The 21,461-nt window shown below is 33.6% G+C and overlaps 2 protein-coding genes across 4 annotated transcripts; both read left to right on the forward strand.

Annotated features, from left to right (window-relative positions):
- Positions 1–6,308: 6,308 nt before the first annotated feature.
- On the forward strand, positions 6,309–13,447 carry LOC110095741 (nucleobase-ascorbate transporter 6). Of its 2 annotated transcripts, none has more exons than XM_028697834.1 (14): positions 6,309–6,432; positions 6,515–6,612; positions 6,750–6,926; positions 7,226–7,326; positions 8,974–9,053; positions 9,137–9,192; positions 9,294–9,478; positions 9,862–9,958; positions 11,245–11,331; positions 11,430–11,488; positions 11,574–11,665; positions 11,772–11,849; positions 12,814–12,974; positions 13,229–13,447. In XM_028697834.1, exons 1-14 carry the CDS (start codon positions 6,333–6,335, stop codon positions 13,445–13,447), a joined length of 1,590 nt encoding a protein of 529 aa, XP_028553667.1. In that variant the 5' UTR covers positions 6,309–6,332. The 2 variants fall into 2 exon arrangements, with proteins under 2 accessions (XP_028553667.1, XP_020677056.1); XM_020821397.2 differs by having other exon boundaries at positions 8,974–9,049; positions 9,133–9,192.
- Positions 13,448–19,472: 6,025 nt separating this feature from the next.
- On the forward strand, positions 19,473–21,127 carry LOC110095745. 2 transcript variants are annotated; one of them, XM_020821402.2, is made up of 3 exons: positions 19,473–19,881; positions 19,950–20,092; positions 20,794–21,127. In XM_020821402.2, the coding sequence occupies exons 1-3, from the start codon at positions 19,623–19,625 to the stop codon at positions 20,899–20,901; spliced, it is 510 nt and encodes a 169-aa protein (XP_020677061.1). In that variant the 5' UTR covers positions 19,473–19,622; the 3' UTR covers positions 20,902–21,127. The 2 variants fall into 2 exon arrangements, with proteins under 2 accessions (XP_020677061.1, XP_020677062.1); XM_020821403.2 differs by having other exon boundaries at positions 19,953–20,092.
- Positions 21,128–21,461: the final 334 nt, after the last annotated feature.

Raw genomic sequence — 21,461 nt, forward strand, 5'->3', positions numbered from 1 at the left:
AGTTCTCGTGAAGATTCTGTAGAGGATCCTGTAAAAATATCGAGAATGTGTGCATCATAATTTGACTTAAATCCACACATTATAGGAAAATAGTTCATTTCTGACGGATATTTCGGTGGATTTCCGACGGATTATTTAAAAATATTTCCGACATATTTTCAAGCAGATTTTGCGGAGACTTTTCTGGTTGGATTTGTTTCCAGTGGAATTTTTTTCAACGGAAAGACTTTTCAACGCTCAATTTACCGACAAAGTTGTTTTCATCGAAAATCCGCAGGAAAATTTCAAAATCCACCAAAAACTTCATAATTTTATGCAAGAAATACGCAACTTTCCTATAGTGACAAATTGGTGATGAGTGTAAGCATTCATGAGCTCCCTCAGCTGGGTGCTGCACTTGATCGTAAAAAATCACCTCATTTCCATCATGTCCTTTAACTTTTAGATTGATGTGTGCCTCCTAATCCGACTTCTCATCCTCCTTGTGACAAAAAAATATGATTTTTTTGCAAAATTAAAAATAAAAATGTATTTCAATAAGAAACTCCTTGAAACATTTCAAAATAGTTTCTCATGGACATCTAGAATGTATAAATTCTATAGTTATAAATAGGTAAGTGAGTGATCAAAAAGGGTTTCTTCTAACATCTAAGCTACCTTTGATAAAAACCCTAGAAAACTCTCATCCTAGGAGAAAGTAGATAGTATTGTGTGCCATCTATGTCGATCTACTCGGCCATGATAACATCGACATCGACATCGATGTGGTGGGCCTATTCTGTGCAGACACCGGGTTACATTCGGAGACCAATCAGAATGCACCATGTCACTTTTTTGCTCAGTACCAGTGGTACTCGATACCACTATGTACCGAATGACGTAGCCATTCTATTTTCTGCATATGGCTCTGCCATAAGAGGCCCTTGATGTACTGGGACTGAAGACCGCAAACTTTCATCGTTATTTGCTGGCATTATAAGATCAGGCTCAAGAAGGGAAAGATTGTTGAGCAAATTTGTTGAAAATGAATGTGAGAAAATTGACAGACTTATGGATTTATATTAACGGTACTCTGAAAGAGTTGAGAATGAGACAGAACGGCTGAACAAACTTGAATTAGATGACATGAAGATGGATGAAGAAGAACAGTATAACCGTAAGCTAGAAGCTGGGCTATGCACTCTCCAATTGATTGCTGTTATTCCAGGCCACCTTTGGTCCTTTGAGCATCAGCAGATGTGGGGAAGAATAGGATAAATTATTCTGCGCGGAGTCCGGACAAGAAGTGTGTACAACCAGTGTGTGCACTCACCGTCTGGACAGAAACTTTCTGTCTGGACTCCGCACATAATATTTCTCGAAGATTAGAGCTGCTACTTTGACATCAAAGATTGACAAAGGAGGATGTGAAGGATGTACTTTTGGAGTATCATTACAACATTAATGGTGATGAGGAACAAGTCTTTTAAACTCATACACACATCACATACGTCAGATTCGAATCCAAAACTTCTTGGCTGATAACCAAAGCTCCCAACCAACATATCAAAATGAACTTTGTAAGGTTCAGTCTTTGCTGGTGTGCTACTTGGTAGCACTCATCAATCTAAAGTTAAAGGACAAAATGGAAATGAGTTTTCCTTAGGCTCAAGAGCAGCACCCAGCTCAAGTAGCTCATGAATGCGTATTCTGGGTGTAATTGAGTCACGTTGATGTTTGAGCTAGTTTAGGCTCAGCTCGATAAATAGCTTATGAGTTAAGCTCTGTGAACCAAAAAATTGAACTTGAGCAAGCCCCGACTCAACTGGGTTGCTCACTATCCGGCTCATCTAAAAAATATTGATATAAATAATGTACTTAAAATATCTAACATTCAAGAGTTTAAATATAAAGTTGTTGAAAATATTTCAAATTATAATTCACTTCCTTATATCAATTGATTTATTGTTATTTATCTATTTATTTTAACCATTTTATTATAACAATTCTTTGAATTAATCCCAAGCTCAAGCTCGAACTAGATTTATTAACTAAGCTCAAGCTCAAAGCTCCAATCATAGGTGATTCGAGCTCAATTAGACTCACTTACACCCTACCATGAAACATTTGAAAGAATTTTTTTTCGATGTAACAAAATAAGCACGACAATTAATATGAGGACGAGTTTTGAGATCTGTTTGCGACGGCTGTAGCTTTTTGTAAAGGCGATTATAAAATTGTTGGGAGGAAATTTATTTTTTAAAATTTGTTGTAAAAAATAGTTTTTTAGTATAAATTGTTTTGAAAGCAACGAAAAATATAGGCCGAATAAAATTGTATATGTTGTTCAAAAAATAAAGCAGTAAAACAGCTGTCCCAAACATATTCTTAGAAGAGGAATGTAAAGAAATTTAAGAGTGAAAGAGAGAAATAATTTGAAATGAAAAGAGTTTCTGTAAAAACGAATAGCTTCATCTTCACCTGACATCTTTTGACCTTCCCTTTCTTAGGAGTGTGATAGTTTTGAGTAAGGGCTCGTTTATAGTAATTTTATCAATAAAGTAAATATTTTTAAAAATATATATTTTATTGATAAATAAATATATTATATTCATTTATGATCATAATATTATCATTTAAATCTTACAAATAAGTTTAATTAAACTTGATAATTTATATTCATTTATGACTTAATTATAACTTTATTTGCATATGCTATTATGTAGAAGGCTTGTTTTTCTAAGTTAGATTATATTAGGAAATAATGAACCAAACGCAAAGAGAAATAATAAATCACGATCTACAAAACACAAACGAATACAAGAGATTTGTATGGAAACCCCAAATTTGGGGAAAAAAACTCGTGGGAAAAGGGAGAACAATTTCACTATAGAGAAGAGGAGGAGTACAAACAGCTTACAAACCCTAACACTTCACAACATATTTATTCCAAGAATACAAGTAGAATTCCAAAAATAACAGATTACGTATATTCATGATCACTACCAAAAAAACATGCCCTATCGCATCGTTTTTTTGCAGCGATTTACAAACCGTTGCCGAAACCCCTTATTTGCATCAGATTTTGAATACAATTGCATCGGTTAAAACCGCTGTGAATTTCATCATTCCTCAGTTCTACTCCGCCGGTCCTGAGACCGTTGCGGAATGTTTTTGCAGTGCATTGAAATCACGGTGGACATCGAGCGGTCTGCAAAAATAATAGTAGTGGGTAAAACCACCGGGAAAAGTCAAAATTTGTGCTGCGAAAGCCTGATTTTTTGGTAGTAGCTAGGGTTTTTTTATGTCTTCTCATTGAAATAATTATTTGTTTATTAATTCATGCAAACAAATAATCATTTTTAATCTAAATTGTTTATTCATTAATATGTTCAATAAGGTAGCTTGTTCAATTAACTAACAAGTTGCTCAATAGTATTGCTTATTAATTAGCTCGATAAGGTTATTTGATTAGCTAAATAAGTTGAACTCAAACCATCTCAAATAACCATAATTTTAAATAACCATAGTTTTAAATAAACAAAACATGAACATTATTCCATTAACCAACACAAACCCAACTCCAATAAAATTTCTAATCACTAAGTCATCTATAAAAAATTCTAACAATTACTTCTTCCCCTCTTGTTAAAACTCTTGCCTAACTCTTGGGAGCAATTATTACGACCGGTCAAAATCGAACGTATCTGAATGTATACCGAGCAATACCGAGTTCTCAATACTGAGTTTCAGGTGACGTGGCACGTGGTTATTGGTCTATGAACGCATTCGGTGACCGGACGTAATAATTGCTCCACTCTTGATCCCTCATGACCATTCTCTTTATCTCTCCTTAAGATCTTGTTAACTATACCATTTGCGCACCCGGTTCAATCACTATAGAGAAATAAATAGGAAGCTAGCTACAAAATAACAGAAGGCTAGGAATATAAATCATATAAGTGGCATCACTAATTAAATAGCAATAAATAAATTAAATAAATATATGTTTTGAATGAATTAATTAACATACACCTTTTTAGCATTTATATTTTCTTACATAAAATATTTATATATTAAATAATTTCAGATATTTTGGATGACAAAGAAGTAATTGGAGCCACTTAAATATAATATAAATATCAATAATAAATTTGATAATGACTTGCTAAAAAAGTATATAATTAATATCAAAATTTTAAATTCTTATAAATGATGCATTTATATACAAAATTTCTGTTAGCTATTTATACAAACTTTTATTGCTCATATTGCTTTATTAAATAAAAATAAATTTATTATTTCTTAGTTTTTCTATTTTTTAAAATTTATATCTATTAGATCAAGTTCTTAATTTTCTTATAATACTTTTAAATTAATTATATTATTTTAAAAAATGCTATAGGCAAAAGAATAAGCCCTCTTCACATGCATGATATTATGGAAACAATATATTTGGGTCAGTAATATATTTTAAAAGAAATATTCTCTTAAAATTAGTAACTATTCATTATGGATTGGCCATTTCTTTTTCATTTGACTGTACTAAAATTTTGGTAAGGACTCCTTTAATTTACTGTTTTTTTTTTAGTATGCATTTATTTAAAATTTTAATATAGAAAAATTTTATATGCAATTATTATGAATATAATTATTTATACAAAAATTTATGCCCCTTTTTAATATACTGATTGTGAGCTTAACTTTCAATTAAAAGGTCTTAAATTGGAGATCTTAGATATATATTATATTAAGATAGGCTACATAAATACTTTATTATACAAATATATATTAAGATAGGATCATTAAATTCTTATTATTAATAATACTATTGTTTTATAGTATATTTTATTGAAAATTTATTATAGAAAATATTATAAGCATATAATAATTTCTTATATAAGAATTTATGCAGCTTATCTTAGCTTTTTAATTAAAAGGTCTTAAATTTAAGATTTTGTATATACTGTATATCAAAAATTCATACATATAGATCTCAAATTCACCACTTTTTAATTAAAAGTTTAAGCTCATAATAAATAAATTAAGACTACGTTTAGGATGGTTATAGCTTTTTATAAAAGTGATTATAAAGTTGCGAAAATTTTTTTTTATTTAAAAATGTTATAAAAAGCAACATTCTACCATTAAAAAATATTTGAAGTAGTAAAATAGTAGCGGCTAAACAAAAATTATGATTACAATATGGAAAACAAAGTAGTAAGACCATCTCCAACCGAACGCCAAACGAGTATTTGGCGTCGTTCGGTCGCTCCAGCCGAACGCTAAAACGTCCGCCATTTGCTTGCGGGTGAACAGTGCAACTGTTCACCCACGCTATTTTCCTCTCTCAACCGGAAAAACGTGCCAAAGGAGAAGGATCGTTACCTTCACGCATAAGCAAAAAAATGGCGTTCGATTGGAGCAGCACCACCCCATTTTTTTCATTTTGTGGTATTTTGGCGTGAAAAATGGAGTTCTCCGTTGGAGATGCCCTAAAAAAGTAGTCCCAAATGAAGTCTAAGTTGAGCAACATAAATGAAATAAAAATCAAAATGATTATCAACTATATAAAAGTCTCATTTTAGATTTCGTTTGTGGCGGCTTTCTTACAGCTTCTTAAAGTAATCCCAAATGATTCACAAAATTTCGTACGGAAAAGCTGCTTTAAGATGTAGTAAGAAAGTTATCCCAAACAAAACCTTAATCTTCTGATAACTTGAATATAAACTTAAATGATCACACAAAATGACTAATTTGATCCATATTTGAAGAGTCAATGATCAAATTGATAATTTTATATAGTTGAGAATTATTTTGATCTAAAAAAAAAAATCAAATAGAACATTTTCTCTATAATAATTACTTACAAAAATTTTTTAATATTAAAATTTAAATAAAATGTATTTTAAAAAAAACAGTAAATTAAAGAAGTCCTTTCTAAAAATTCAGTACAGTCCAACGGAAGGAAGGGCCTCAGATAAAGACAAAAGCAAAGCGTTCATCTAATGAATACTTACTAATTTTAAAATTATTATTATTTTTTTAAAATAACTTACCTGAGCCAAAAATATTGTTTCCATAATAATCCATTTAGAGCTGGTCGCTGTGAGCTTCTGGGAATAACCCACGAAACACCCATCAAACGAATGGCGAGAGGGGATATGTAATTGCAAGGGTCTATTTCGGGGTCGCAAATTAACGTCTCTGTATCTATCTCCGTTACTTGCGCGCTCGCGAGCGTTTCCTTCCTTCTCACCTTTTTTTTCGTCTTATATTTACAAACGTACCCCTCGGTCTTCTTAGTTCCACTGAAGGTCAGTCTTTCTCTCTCTAAGACAGAGTTTGAGGAAATGGCTGAGGTGGCGGCGAAGGTCGACGAACTTGCTCCATTTCCGGTGAAGGAGCAGCTTCCGGGCATCGCTTATTGTCTAACGAGCCCTCCTCCTTGGCGTGTGTTTTAGATACATTATTTCTCAGTGTATTTATCCTTTCTCTCTCTTTCTCACTCTGTTTCTGATCAATGTTGCCGCAGCGGAAGCTGTGCTTTTAGGGTTCCAGAATTACCTCGTAATGCTTGGAACAACCGTCCTCATACCTACTATTCTTGTTCAACAAATGGGTGGTGGCCATGTGAGTGCTCTCTTTTTCTCTCTCTAACGCACACATTTTCTATCTATGTTCTTTTGAGGAAATGTTGGTGAGTTGCTAGCCAAAACACCATCTTGATCTAATTTATCTTCTTTTTGGGATAAAACCATGTTTTATAGGAGGAGAAAGCGAGAGTGATCCAGACGATTCTATTCGTAGCTGGGATCAATACTCTGCTGCAATCATGGCTGGGAACTCGGCTTCCCGTCGTGATTGGGGGATCCTTCACTTACATCCTTCCAACGGCCTCCATTATCCTCAGTGAGCGCTTCGCCGATATTGTAGACCCGTATGAGGTGTTAATCTCTATATGTTCATTTGCTTGCTTTCTGTTTTTTTCCTATTTGTTAATATTTGGGGCAGTTTGGTTCAGTGATCTCTGAAATATTATGTTATTTAAAGATATCAACTTTTTTATCGCTCGTGAATATTTTAACTGATATTAGATATTGGCTAATATCACACCATCAAAATAATCTTGCTTCTGTGTTTGACAGATGATACAAAAAAAATTTAATAACGTTGAACCAAACAGCCCTGTATTTTGATTTTTTATGATTCATTTGCTTTGAATTTGTGGGCTTAATGGAACCAGAGGTTCGTGCATACAATGAGGGCGATACAGGGTGCTCTTATAGCTGCTTCTAGTTTTCAGATAATTGCTGGGTTTTGTGGCGTATGGAGGATATCAATAAGGTATTTTCTTTCTTCAATTTTGTTCTTATTTGTGTGTTTGTGACTAGTTTGTTGAAGGCATCAAGTTTACAATGCTTGATGTTCAAATTCCACTAATATTAGTTGGGCTTTAGCTCCTATATCTTTTAAACAATTTTTTATTTAGAGGTGTGGCTGATGCATGAGGTCGGCTGCCCTCAATCAATTAATCTTTCTTGCATAATTTGATTATGAAATTTTAAGAATTGGGTGGTTTGAAAAGGCAAGGCAATATTATTATTCAGTACTTGCTTAATTTAAAGTTATTATGTCCAAATTAAAGGAATTTTTAATTTACTTGATTGTTAGGTTGAGGGGTGAGGGCCAGGGGTGTAAGTGAGTCAAGCCATGTTGTGAACCAGCTCAGGATCCAAGCTTGATGAGCTAATAAGTCAAATTTGAGCCAACTCCGATTCAACCTATTAGCATGTGAGCTAGCTTGTTTGAAAATATAAATGTAAAACACACTTAAAATATATTAGCATTCAGGAGTTTAAGTACAAAGTTGTTAAAATATTTAAAAATATATCATTTCCTTGTATTAAGTGATTTTCCATTATTTCTCTTTTAATTTCTCATTCTCTTTACCATTTTATTTTAACAATTGCTTTTATTAGGATCATCTTCTATCTTTCACAATGAATAAGTACCGACTTGAACTTGTAGAATCAAGCTCATGCTGAAGCCAATAGTGACTCTACCTCGGCGCGACATGTTTACGCCACTAGGTGAGCTTAGTTGACAGCCTATGTAGGCCGAAATTGTTGGAATGAATTCAAAATTGATATTAGATAGTGCTAGGATATTCTCAAGAGACGATGTACCGCAACCTCCGCAAACTGAACAAGATAATAGGTAGAAGTAATGATTTGCTAGGACATCACTAGTAATTGACATGCCATAATAATGGTTTAAAATTGAGCACATATAACTAAAATGTCTAAAATGAACAAGTAAAAATTATATAAAATAAGTCTAAATTATGCTAGTAAATATTTCCTAAATAAATTAGTTATAACTTGAGACTCTAAATTCAAAAGTCACTTTCACTCCCATTACTTAGAGCGTCTTCATTAAATCATCATCATAGTTGAATTGATTGCCTTCTCACCTCCCTTTTCCTTACTTATATCAACATCATCTCAATATTCCTCATCATTTTCAATCTCAATAACATTCCTCTCACCTAATCAATAGTATTTAATAAGAATATTATTTTTAAATGGCTATATTGACTTGTTGTCATTTATAACGTTTTCTGATATTCTTGTGTCTTCCTCCATAAAATAAATCAGCATTGCACGCTTTAAAAAAAAGCTTCAAGGCATGCAATGAGGCACACCTCAGTAGTTTGAAGTGTACACCCTTTTTATCCCATATGAGGCCAATAACCTGAAGATGATTTGCATGTGCTTTCACTCTGAAGTATGCCTCAAGGTGCAATGTATTATCACTTGGCCAAATTATGGTGAGTAATAGGTGAGAGTTGATTAGGTTAACCAACCACATGTAGTTGGGAAAAGGCTAATGATGATGGTGAAAGTGATGATTTATATGTGCATGGTTTGTGTAGATGTAATTTTTTCACTCTAATATTCAGTTTTTTCTGTTATTTTTTATCGTGGATAGGTTTCTTAGCCCTCTTGCTGCTGTACCCATCGTGACCTTTGCAGGGCTTGGACTTTTTAACTTTGGCTTTCCTATTGTGAGTGCTCTATTTTCTATCATCAATTATATATGCTGGTTTATGGCTGTCTTCTCTATTTTTTCTTGTTTATATTTTAATAGGCAGCAAAATGTGTTGAGATTGGGCTTCCTGCTCTTTTATTATTTGTAGTGCTTTCACAGGTAAATCTGTTTTATGGCTACTGCAATGCAAACTTCTCCTTTGATGTTTGCATCATACAATACCTAATGTTTGTTACTTTTATGGTGATTGACTTTTGCAGTATGTTCCACCTGCCATCAGTCAAAGGAGACTAATCTTTGATCGCTTTTCGGTTATTTTTACGGTTTCGATCATATGGTTATCTGCACATATTCTTACTGTTTCTGGTGCATACAAGCATAGCTCTCCAACAACTCAATTCAGTTGTCGAACCGATCGTGCTGGACTTATAGGAGCCTCCCCATGGTACAGCAGCGCAATTTGGGATGAATTTTAACTGTTCACTCATATTTTTCTGTCACATTCACGCTTGCTTATCTTCAACTATTTGCTTGTATATGCCTGAAGTGTAAAAATTCTAGATAAAATTCCTGTGGATTAGTATTTTTTCTGAAACCAAACTAATCAAAATCAATAACCTGCGATTGAACTTGGACAGATTTTATGCACCATAGCTATAGGTTTTAAGTTCAGTTATCAGCTATTCCAACTATCACTTACATAAGTTTAAATGATAGATATATACAAATTGGGGGAAGGGAAGTTATTTAGCTACATCTCTATTGATATTTTACACAGTGTCACCCCACCCTGTTTGTAATTGATATTTTTCATCCATGTGTATGCAGGATAAGAATTCCATATCCATTTCAATGGGGAGCTCCAACCTTTAATGTTGGGGATGCGTTTGCCATGATGGCAGCTTCATTTGCATCTTGTGTTGAGGCATGCGTTCTTACTTCGACTGAATTGTCTTCGTCTTTATGAGATTACTTATTGTGATTTTCTAGTATGTAATTTAAAAAGACATAGCATAATATCTCTATTTTTTTATGATATTCCAGGAGGCAGCTCAACTAAATGACTTATCTTTTTACATTTCTTAATCAAAAGCCCCGAGTTCTTTGGAATTATTGAATGTACTTTTACTACTTGTATATAAACTGCTTCTAGTTATATAAGTACCATTTGTAGGAGTAAGTTGCGAGCTTTAGGTCTACACAAAACCTTAAGATCAGCTTAATTACAGGGGCAAAACTGAACTTCCATGAGCATAAAGATTCCTAGGATAGTTGTGAAACTTTAGAAATTAGTATTTGTTTTTATATCTATCCCTAAGCGCATAATCTTAAGCTTTTAGGCAATGGCTTTTCTATTATATAACACGATATCCAAGCCTGTTACCTTGAGAAGAAATCCTAGCAACATAAGTTCCCTACCTTTGATGATGGGTGTATGCTTTGTTTACCAGGAAAATGTTATTGTATTTAATTGACATTTGGCAAGCTAAATAAATTGCTTCTAACATGAAGGGCATTTTAGAGGATACAGTTGATTCTAAGATCGCAACCTAAGCTTAGTTTTGTTGGGGCGTATAGTTTTGTATGACAATTTGTACAACGGGGTCGCCTTTTAGTCTACCCTGACTCTTCCGTATGAATTTTAGCCTAATCGACCCTATCTTCTTGAACTATGTGGAATTTGTGATTACAATGTATTTATCAAAAGTAAAAATCATTAGATTTGTGTTCCATTTCAATCGGATACTACTAAGAAGTATTGTCACATTTCATGCCTTATACTTCAACAAAATTCAAGAAGAATGGGCTGATTCAGCTTTAAAATATCTAATTGTAACTTGCTAAATGAAACGCTCATGTCAAAAGAGAAATATAAATATGATGAGAGAAAAGCATTCCTGATGAGCTCTGAACTGCTCATAATATTAGCATTTGAAAGATGATGACAGTCGTAAACCGGTTTGACAAAGTTTGGAAGGAATGTTGAACATGAGAAATGCTAATCCTTGTTTCCTCACTGGCTAAAATCTAAAATTGCAGATAATACTGATGAAGGTTATGTAGATTTTCTTTTTTAATATTGATACATCATCACAAAATTAGCTTGATCAGGCACGAATCTCGAAAAATATGTTTTGAGTTTTTTTTTTTTTTCTATCCTTCATAGATAATTTCACTTGTCTGCTAATCTACACTTGTCTGGATTTTCAGTCAACAGGCGCCATGGTTGCTGCATCAAGGTTATCAAGTTCAACTTTTGTGCCACCTTCTGTTTTCAGTCGGGGTGTTGGATGGCAGGTAGCAAAAGAATTCTGATAATATAGATGATTTATTACTTGAAAAATGCCTTATTATTATGTTATATTAGTTTTAATTAGAATTTTTTTGCTTTCCAGGGTGTAGGTATATTGCTGGGTGGGATGTTTGGAACTGCTAATGGCTCTGCAACATCTATGTACTTACATATCTTATCTAGAAAATATGATGCTAAATAAGCTTTATTTAAAAGTATGTGGCACTTATTTTTGTAGCTTGAACAGTGAAAATGTTGGCCTTTTGGGTTTGACTCGCGTTGGGAGCAGAAGAGCTGTGGAATTATCGGCTTTCTTCATGATTTTCTTCTCTACTTTAGGTACAGTCGTGATTTCATATAAACTGTGAAGCAAACATACCCATATATATATATATATATATATATATATATATATATATTGTTATAATTTTCAAACATCAACCAGGAAAGTTTGGGTCATTGATTGCTTCAATTCCGCTGCCACTTGCTGCTGCACTGAACTGTGTCCTCTTTGGTTACGTAGGTATGGCAACTTTGTGATATCATGTCTTTAATAGTTTCATGGCTCTTTGTTGAATTTTATCCCTGAACTAGCATTTCCTTGGTTATTATTATTATTTTAGATGACAGTTTCTCCCTCTAAAGCTAGGTTAGTAATTCAGAATTGAGGTTGCAGAGCAGACTTCTCCAAAAATTACTAATCTTCTGTTAGACCGGTCCACTCTAGCGGGTCCATATGGGACCGGCTTACGGGCAAAACAGGCGGAGGTTTTCCGCCTCCTGTACGCAGGAGCCGACCACCCATGTTTGACGGAGCCGTTTTGGAAGGATTTTTGAGGGACTTAGGAGGGAAATTTGAATGTAGGGACTGTTTAGAGATTTTTTTCTGAATTGTATGCATTAAATATTTGATTTTCCTAGGGCTAGGGCATATGGAATTTGGTTGAAATTTGAGTTTTCTTAGGTTTAGGTTTCCTTTGGGCTCTAGCGGCGTCTAGAGAATCGGGAGAGATCAATCCTCTCGAATTGAGAATCACTTATATCTTGTTTGTTTTTCTTCCGTTAGTTGATTTTTCTCAGTTAAATGGGCTGTTTTTCTTTGATTTTTCCTTTACTTGTTGAGTATTCTCACTGATTTTGTCAAGATCGTTAAGTTTCACTTGAGAGATCTTCAAGTGTTTCATGCCACCTTCTTCTTGTTAAGACCTTCTAATTACAGCACTAACTATGCTGTAGCGTAATTTCATCTGAAAATGTTCCACAAATAATGTTTGCATGCATATTTTTTCTGACATCTGTCCCCTGAAATCACATTCTTAGATCCTTTTCCTGTGCATGATCTGATTTATTAATTAATACTTCACAACCATCTAAGAACAAAAAAAATCAAGAAGTTTATTTAAATTATCACGTCAACTTTTATGAGTTCTCTCAATCCAATGATAGAAGTTCTTGAGGACTGATAAATGGCTTCCCATGATCTACAGCTGCTGCTGGACTTGGCTTCCTTCAGTTCTGTAATCTAAACAGTTTGAGAACTTTGTTCGTGCTGGGCTTTTCTTTGTTTTTTGGCTTATCGATACCAGAATATTTCAAGGAATTTCATGCAGTGTCTGGATATGGCCCCGTCCATACTCGAGCAAGAGCAGTATGTTTTCATTTTTAACTTTTCTTTCTTAGATACAGATATCTCTTGTAAATATGAATGCTTTAGCCACAGTAATAGCAAACCAGTAACTTAGGCTTCATTTGGGACGGCTTTCTTGCTGCTTCTTAAAGCAGCTTTAGAGTACAAATTTTTGTACTAGAAAGTTACTTTAAGAAACAGCAAGAAAACCCCCAAAGGAAACCTTAATGAATGCTTCTGCTTGAATTGTAAATCTTTCATCTGTGTCCTTGCAGTTCAATGATATAGTAGATGTGATATTTTCTTCACCAGCAACAGTGGCAGCTATGGTAGCTTATTTCCTGGACAGCACGCTCTTGCGGACTGATGCCGAGACCCGAACAGATCGAGGTTGGCAATGGTGGGAGAAGTTCAGATCTTTCAAAACAGATACCAGAAGTGAAGAGTTTTATTCCCTTCCTTTCAACCTGGACAAGTTCTTCCCTTCAGTCTAGTTTGGCAATGGCTGCAATGCTAAATCTGAATCAGCAAGCAATGAAAACAAACATTTTTCTAAGTCCTGAAGAAACTTCCATTCATCTCACACAGTCGCATTTGCTTTCTGGGTTTTAGGTGTTATGGTAAATATTCCTTCTGCTGGTCTTCTTACTTGTAAATTTTAGGTGGTTGCTGGTCATGTTTCTTTGTATTTGTCTGCTGAGGTTTATCTCCTCAGTAGAAATACAAGCTTTGATGCTCTACACTTGTTTCTATATTATTTTTAAAGGGAAAGTTTCTATAGTATTTTTAAAATCATCATATTTGAGGAGTTTATGAACTACAACGGTCAAATCATCATATATTAGAATATTTTGATGCAAATTATATTAAAATATTTGAGAATCATTCAGATCGTTTTGATATTAGTGCTGCATACAAACTGATAGGAAACACTCGAAGATCTCAAAAATTTACTAAAAATCTTTGAAAAACAGCGAGAAATCTCTGCAAAAATCTGCACAAAATCAGGAAAATAGTAGGTAATTTGTATTATTTGATGAAATATAAATGGAAAATAGCAATATATAATTGATCTTCTATTCGACAAGAGGATATATCTCTTCCAAATCTCTAGATGCCGCTAGTGCCCAAGAATTTCAGAGATGTCAAATTTCAGCCAAATTCTAGATGTCATAATCTTAGGAAAACAAAATATTTAATGCGTACAATTCAAAAGGAAATCTCTAAATAATCCCTATATTCAATTTCCCTCTTAAATTCATCAAAAATTCTTTCAAAATTGCTCTTTTTGAATTTGCGGTTTGATCGGCATGCCTATAGTAGGTAGAGAACTCTGCCTCTGTAGTTCGTAAGCCGGTCCGATATCAACCTGCTGGACCAGTCTAACACAAACCTTACAGTAAATATGATATAATATCAGATCACCAGATCTAAATTTTCTGCACTCTAAAGAATTGCCATCTCTCTGCCATGCAGACAGGGATCAGATTAATAATGCAGCTTGAAAATCCTTAGAAGAATGAATCAAGAGGAGACTGCAATCTTCATCTCTCTTGAGCTGGTTTGGTTTCCTGGAACCTTCCAAGATGATGAGCATTGCAAGTACTCCTACTCTGAATCCTCCTATCATCATCCCAATCGAAAATCTCCTTGAGTTTCCGAAGATTTCTCCCTTCAGCTCTGGAATGGCAACAATCGCCGTTGCCAATCTAGCCTACTGGAGGTGCCATGTACCCATTTCTTGCATCCAAAAATTATCGTATCAGAGATAAATTCCATATTAGAATAGCTCTCTGCCATGCCTCCTGATAACGGTCATCATGCAGATAGGGAGAACCGTCCGCACACTAATATAAAATCCAGCTATGTACCATTCGGTACCGCTGGGTACCACTAGGTACCGCTTGGTACCCTGTGTGTGTGCAGACGGTGCTCTCCCCGTCTGCACTCCGCACCTAATAATTTTTCCCTGATAACGGTCATAAGAAGGAAAAATTATTCCGTGCCGAAGCCAAACCTTGTCCGGACAACTAAGCCCGCGGCTCGGTACCGCTCGGTATCGCAGTACCGGGGCTCAGTATTGCACGATATCGCTAACGTGACTCATTCTGATTGATATTCGGATGTAGAGCTCTGCATTCGGAGTCCGCACATAATAATCTCTCCATAAAAAGAAACTCAACACACCAATGTAATCCGACTTAGGGTATGTTAGGATCTGTTTGGATTGCTGAGGCTTTTTCCAGAAGTGATGGGAAATTTGTTGCACTAAAAATAACTTTTTTGAAAGTTGCTATAAAATACATCTTTCTAACATTAAAATTTTTTAGAAGGGGTGAGAAAAAAGTAGATGAAAAGAAATTATAGTTGAGATCTAAAAAGCAAAGTTCTAAGAAAATTGTCCTAAACAAATTCTTAGCGGCTCACTCTTTTCAATTCCATTTGAGTTAATTGTATAAAAAAATAACTTTTTTAAAAGCTACTATAGAAAGTAGCTTCCTATAAAACCTCACTCCCCAAGAAAACTTCAATTCAATATAAACTTTTATATTATAATATCATTTTTATAGTTAATTATATACAAGTTTGAAATTTGAATCACGTCAAGAATATATGTATGAAAATATACTTTTTATTTTAAATAAATTAAAATTAATGATATTTTCATGTTTTTAAATAATTGAATATTATGTATGTAAATATAATATTTTAAGTATTAGATATATTAATACATAATTTTTTTATATATTAAAAAAAAAGAGTGCCAACTCCTTTAATTCAGAATTTTTTGAGCCCCCCGCTAAATATTATATGATTCCGCCAATGCAAGAGGTTAAGGGTTCAAAGTTTATGTATATGATGTGTGAATAAATTTGACTTTAGATTATTCAAATGATCCAAAAAAAATAATAATAAATAAAAGCTTCTTCTGTGACCCAAAAATAAAGGGAAGCACCAGCTAGCCAACTGAAAGCCTTTTAAATACATGAATCTTTGCTTTGCAAGATAGGCTACGTCTACGATAATAATAATGATATTAATAATAATAATAATATAAAATTTAGCTCCTTTTAAATATGAAATAAATTTTAAATTAATATTTAAAACTTATTTACTAAAATTTTTCATCAAATTTAAAGCACAATCTAAGTATGAACCTAAATATGGAGGAGGCATGATAGAGGTGTCAAAACACGCTAATGGGTCGGGTTTAGACCCAATCCAAATTCAATCAACTTGAACTCGAACTGATTAATAAATAAGTCAAAAAGATCAGTATGAACCTAACTCGCAAACGACCTGAATCACCCAAATTTAACATATAACTCATTTTATTTAGAAAATATATAACTTATTGACTATAAAGTTTAAAATATTTGATCATAAATAAGAAGATTATATCCATTGAGGGGTGTCAATTTCGGGTCACGGGTCGGGTTCGGGTCGAACCCGAACTGACCCGGGTGGAAAACGGGTTGACCCTATATCCACAAATAAGATATTTAAGAAAAATATATTTTAAATGAGTCGTTCTTTGGATCAAAAGCGTGTTCACAAGTTAATATGATTTTGGCCGGTTTAATAAATGAGTCGAAAAATCCAACTCAAAATTGACCCATTTAATAAATGGGTCAACCCAAACCTACCTTTTGTTGGATCATGAAGACGGGTTGAGACATTCATCGACACTCTAAGCAACTGTTGATTTATTCATTGTAGCTAAGCCATGGAAAAAAAAAAAAAAACTTTTCAGTGCATAAAAAGAGTCGTTAGGTAAAATTTTTGCAACATGGTCACTAAATGGTATCTTATAATGTTAGTGCGAATCTTTTAGATTTTTTTGTTATATAAAAATATTTTAAAATGGCATTGGTTTATTTAATATAAATTAATTGTTTTAAAAGGTTAATTAATATTTTTTGCTCTTTAATCACCCATATTGCATTCATTTATTTAGCATTAATTGTATGTTAATATCTTTCTATTTTAGTTACATTATTAAGCATTGCTAATGTTTGTAGAGGCTTTATAGCCCACTAATTACATTAATTCCTTTGGCAATTCTTTGTTTTATTTTTGGCAAATTAATTGTTACTCATCTAAAAAATATTCGACTAAGGGGTCTGTTTGAGAAAACTATATTGTTTTGTAAAGTTGATTATGAAGTTGTTGCGAGTAAAACAGCTTAGCTATTCTGATAGCAAAAAATAGGTTTCCACTATATGAATTTTTTAAAAAAATAAGAAAGCAACAAGAAAGCAATAGCCAAATAAAATTGCAATTATCGTTTGAAAGCAAAGAAACGAGAAATAAGTCCCGCACAAAATATGTATCACATGTTCGGTAAAAAGTATAAATTAGTTGAGTATATCTAAATAAAATTAGAATAAGGCTTCGTTTGGAGTTCTTACTGCTTCTTAAAGTAGATTTTTAATACAATAAAATAATTTTTTTCTACTAAAAAGCTATTTTAAGAAGCAGTAAGAAAGCCATTCTAAACGAAGCCTAAGGCTTTGTTTGGGAGGGATTTCTTCCTACTTTTTAAAGCAGCTTTTTAGTATAAAAATTAAAAATTTGTACTAAAAAATGCTTTATGAAGCAGTAAGAAAGCTGTCTCAAACGAAGCCTAAATCTTCGTGCTATTGGATTTACTTTCAAATGTCTGCAAAATAAAATTTGATTGATTTTTCATATGCGTATTTATCTCAAAATAAATTTAATAGCTTTTAAATCCATTAATTAGCATGTCTTACTTTTTTTTTCATATAATCAACATATTTTTCTCCAATTTAATATAGAATTAAGGTCATTCGTGTCAAGCTAAGATGTAAGTGAACCAAACTTGCTCGCAAGCCACTCAAACTCGACTCGTAAATGAGTTCATAAGTCAAACTTATTGAGCCACAAATTAGAACTCAAGCAATACTCGAGCTCAAATACTATTTGAGCTCTAGCATAATTGAGTAACTAAACGAGTCAGAGAAAACCAGCCACGTGTATCTCACATGCGCCAAAAGTGCTATGACCTTCCTACTGCAATGTACCAAAAATGTCTTCTTCATGTACTTATTTCTCCTCAGGTTTTGCTGTAATTTGGCTTTTAATGGGATAAAGCCTCAGATTGGACGAATTAAATAATTATTTATAACTAATTAATTATAAAATTTAATATATTTGATAAAAAATAAAATAATTATACACATAAGTTAAAAAAATAAAAATTAATAAATAAAGATATTAAAAAATTACTTTTAATAAAAATGAGTTTGCAAGTCAACTCAAATTCAATATATTTAATAAACGATTCGAAAAATATTATTCAAATCCGACATATTTATTTTTAGGAATAAAATTAAATCATATTATTTATTGAGTTGGATGGTGATTATTGGTAAATTAAAAACGGTTGATTTACTTATAAAAAAGGGAATTCATAGTTAACTCGACTTGTTCCCCTGAATGTCATAACAATTTGTTCTTTGAACGTGGTTTTTCACATACAGTTCTCTTGGAAACTCTTCCTATGCTTAGTCAATTTTACCTAAGACCCAACCTGGCTCAGGTCTTTGAATTTATTGATAACTATAAGCAGTTCAATGTTGGGGGAAAAAATTATGTTTCTTTACGGTCAACTGCATTATTTATCTTCTCTGGAGCGAGAAAACAATCGTTATTTATCTAAAATTTTGCAAATCCAAACTCTATTAGACATGCTATTAATTGTGTTATTCGCTGCAAAGTCAAGACCTGGAAAGCTTATGACTCGATTGTTCAACGTTTCAGCAATCCTTTATTTTCAGGTATTTTCTGATTGGACGCTGGAGTAGTTTTTTGGGCGGTTTAATCCGACGATGATGAGCATGGCCGACCGTTCCATTCTTTTGGTGGATGGTCCTCGTGGCAATCATCAATTTTTTCAGAATGGTCTTTATTTTGCGTTGTTGGGGCTCTGTGATGGCCACTGTACCTTTCTAAATTCTCGGGTTGGTTGCTTTTGGCCTTTTGGCAACCAAAGCGGTCTCTATTTTTCGGGCTGTCTTTACTAATTTTCTGATGTCGTCGATCTGGCCTGTTGCAGGAGTCGAAATTTTGAATTTTACTTTCTCATCTCTGCCATTTGGCAGTTAGATAGTTTTTTCTCTTGTTTACCAACGTTTTTTCTGTTGTTGGCTTTCATTTTTTACTGTTCTTTTTTAGCAGATTTTACTTGTAATTTATCTTTATCAATAGATTGATCATTTCGCTCCAAAAATTTCCTTTAAAAAATATTATTTATTGACAGTACCAATTGTATTTATTTTGCATCAAATAAAATATACAAATTTCATTTTATATTACGTTTATTTTATTTTATTTTATTGGTTATATGATGATTAATTAATTTATGTGGAATAAGTTATTTTATATTGGGTGAATATATAAATTTTTATTTCTAATTATGATAATATATTAATTTTTAAAAAACGTACAAATGCACCTTTAAAAAAAACAGAAGATTTTCCTTATAAACAAATCCTACCCCTACGGCCCTAACCCACCCAATCTGCGACAGCTCGTCACTCCTCTCTTCTTCCTAAAGCCTCCATCTTCTCTCTCCAGCTTCCATTCTCTGCATCTCTTCTCCATCCATTCCTTCAGCTCTACACTCTGCCCGACCGCGAATCGGCGATGGGGAACTGCCAGGCGGCGGAGGCGGCGACGGTTCTGATCCAGCACCCAGGAGGCAGGATCGAGAGGATCTACTGGTCCCTTAGCGCTAGCAAGGTCATGGCCTCCAACCCCGGCCACTACGTCGCCGTCATCATCACCTCGCAGCTCCCGGGTCCAAATCTATCCGGCGCCGCTGCTCCGGTGAAGCACCTCAAACTCCTCCGACCCGACGACACTCTTCACATCGGACATGTTTATCGACTCGTTAGTTTCGAAGGTACTCATCTCTTCGCGCTTTCTGATTTCCCGCAAATTCTAATGTATGTTGGCTATGACTGGATTTAGAAGTTTTGAGGGAATTCGTATCGAAGAAGCACGTAAGGCTTAGCAAATTGGTAAATGCCGCCAAGGAGAAGAGGCGGAGCCGGTCGATGAGAGGCGAAGGAGATACGCCGGCAGGCACCGGCGAGACCTTGATGCAGACTAGGGTATGGTTCGAAATTTCTCGCCGGCTTCTAATTTAACCGTGGATTTTAGTTTCGGTGTTGCGGTTTTGTTTTTATCATTGTATAATTTCCGATCGTATTGGTTTTGAAAATCGGTTTCAGTTTCAGCTTTTGTTGTTTCCAGAATTTTATTGTCTAAAAGCTTGGTAGTTTGCAGGATCATTTGATATTGTTTTTCTTATAAAATATTATAAAAATATATTAAAAATTTTAAAATAAAGAGGATTACAGAATTGATGGGATTCTAAATTTCAAAAGATTCAGAACAGTAGAACACAATCCTTTTCTTCAAATTTTCTTCGAACTCAATTTATTGAAAATTAGGACATTCCCAATCTTTTTGTTCAGTATGGATTCTGTAATCTTTGATTACTTTTCAAATAAATAAAATATCAAAATCTGTCTAATCAGTTAAACTTATTATTTCATTTATGTCAAAATTAATATAAAATTTGTATGAAATCTGTCTAGTTAATCAAGTTTTTTATTTCATTCATAACAAAATCAATCCTGAAAGATAAATTTTCAGCTTCAGAATGCTAAAATTTTGAAGCTTCGAATGAAATTTTGTTAAATTTTCTAAGCCGATAGCTATAAAATTTTTTATGTTATGTCTCTAAATTCCTTATTTTCAGATCACGCCAGTTAATGTATGATGTGCTCACTTAGCTGTATTGGTTCAGGATGCGGCTGCCGACGGCAAAAGGGTCGGTGAAGCGGCGGCGCCACCGCCGCGGTTGCGGCAATGGAGACCGGCTTTGCAGAGCATTGATGAGGTCGTGGGGAGTTAAATCACCGGAAATTTTGCTAAATAAAGCTGCAAATAGTAAAGATTCTAGACTTCTAGCAGTAGAAAAACTGGAAATTTCCTTCTTCAGTTGTCTGCCTCGATTAAATATAATAGTTTCTTTATGTTTCTTTTAGAAAAGTTTTAAGGATATATGTGAGGCCTTCTGGCCTTGTATTTTGTTCATTGTGATTTGTGAAGGAAGGAAAAACTTGAAGTTCAAAGGCTCATTCTGATTGAATTGGGGCTTAACCAGATAATATAATAAGGATTAATGATATGTTTATAAAAAACTTACATGATTGATATGAATTTCTAAATTAAAATTTCAAAAATTAAATTGAATATCATTTGAACTCCGATTCTATCTAAGTTATAGTAAAATTAAACGTCTCAATATGACAAATCTAATGATATCAAAAGTGGCCCAATCCGAGTCTAATTGAGACAAAATCAAGCATATGATGCATAATTGGAATTTTCAGATATTAATTGAATGATCATATAATCTCGGAATTTAGCATGCTGATAGTTGAATCAAGTGGTTTGATGAGAAAGTCCAAC

Source organism: Dendrobium catenatum, unplaced genomic scaffold (genome assembly GCF_001605985.2).
Source record: "Dendrobium catenatum unplaced genomic scaffold, ASM160598v2 fragScaff_scaffold_116, whole genome shotgun sequence".
Taxonomy (NCBI): domain Eukaryota; kingdom Viridiplantae; phylum Streptophyta; class Magnoliopsida; order Asparagales; family Orchidaceae; genus Dendrobium; species Dendrobium catenatum.

Excerpts from the sequence above, each read along its gene's own strand:
- LOC110095741 (XM_028697834.1), top strand. The coding sequence starts at position 6,333 with ATGGCTGAGGTGGCGGCGAAGGTCGACGAACTTGCTCCATTTCCGGTG. Across the intron at positions 7,327-8,973 it reads GTATGGAGGATATCAATAAG|GTTTCTTAGCCCTCTTGCTG; the intron begins GTATTTTCTTTC and ends TATCGTGGATAG. Across the intron at positions 11,850-12,813 it reads TGTCCTCTTTGGTTACGTAG|CTGCTGCTGGACTTGGCTTC; the intron begins GTATGGCAACTT and ends CATGATCTACAG.
- LOC110095745 (XM_020821402.2), top strand. The coding sequence starts at position 19,623 with ATGGGGAACTGCCAGGCGGCGGAGGCGGCGACGGTTCTGATCCAGCAC. Across the intron at positions 19,882-19,949 it reads TCGACTCGTTAGTTTCGAAG|AAGTTTTGAGGGAATTCGTA; the intron begins GTACTCATCTCT and ends GACTGGATTTAG. Across the intron at positions 20,093-20,793 it reads AGACCTTGATGCAGACTAGG|GATGCGGCTGCCGACGGCAA; the intron begins GTATGGTTCGAA and ends GTATTGGTTCAG.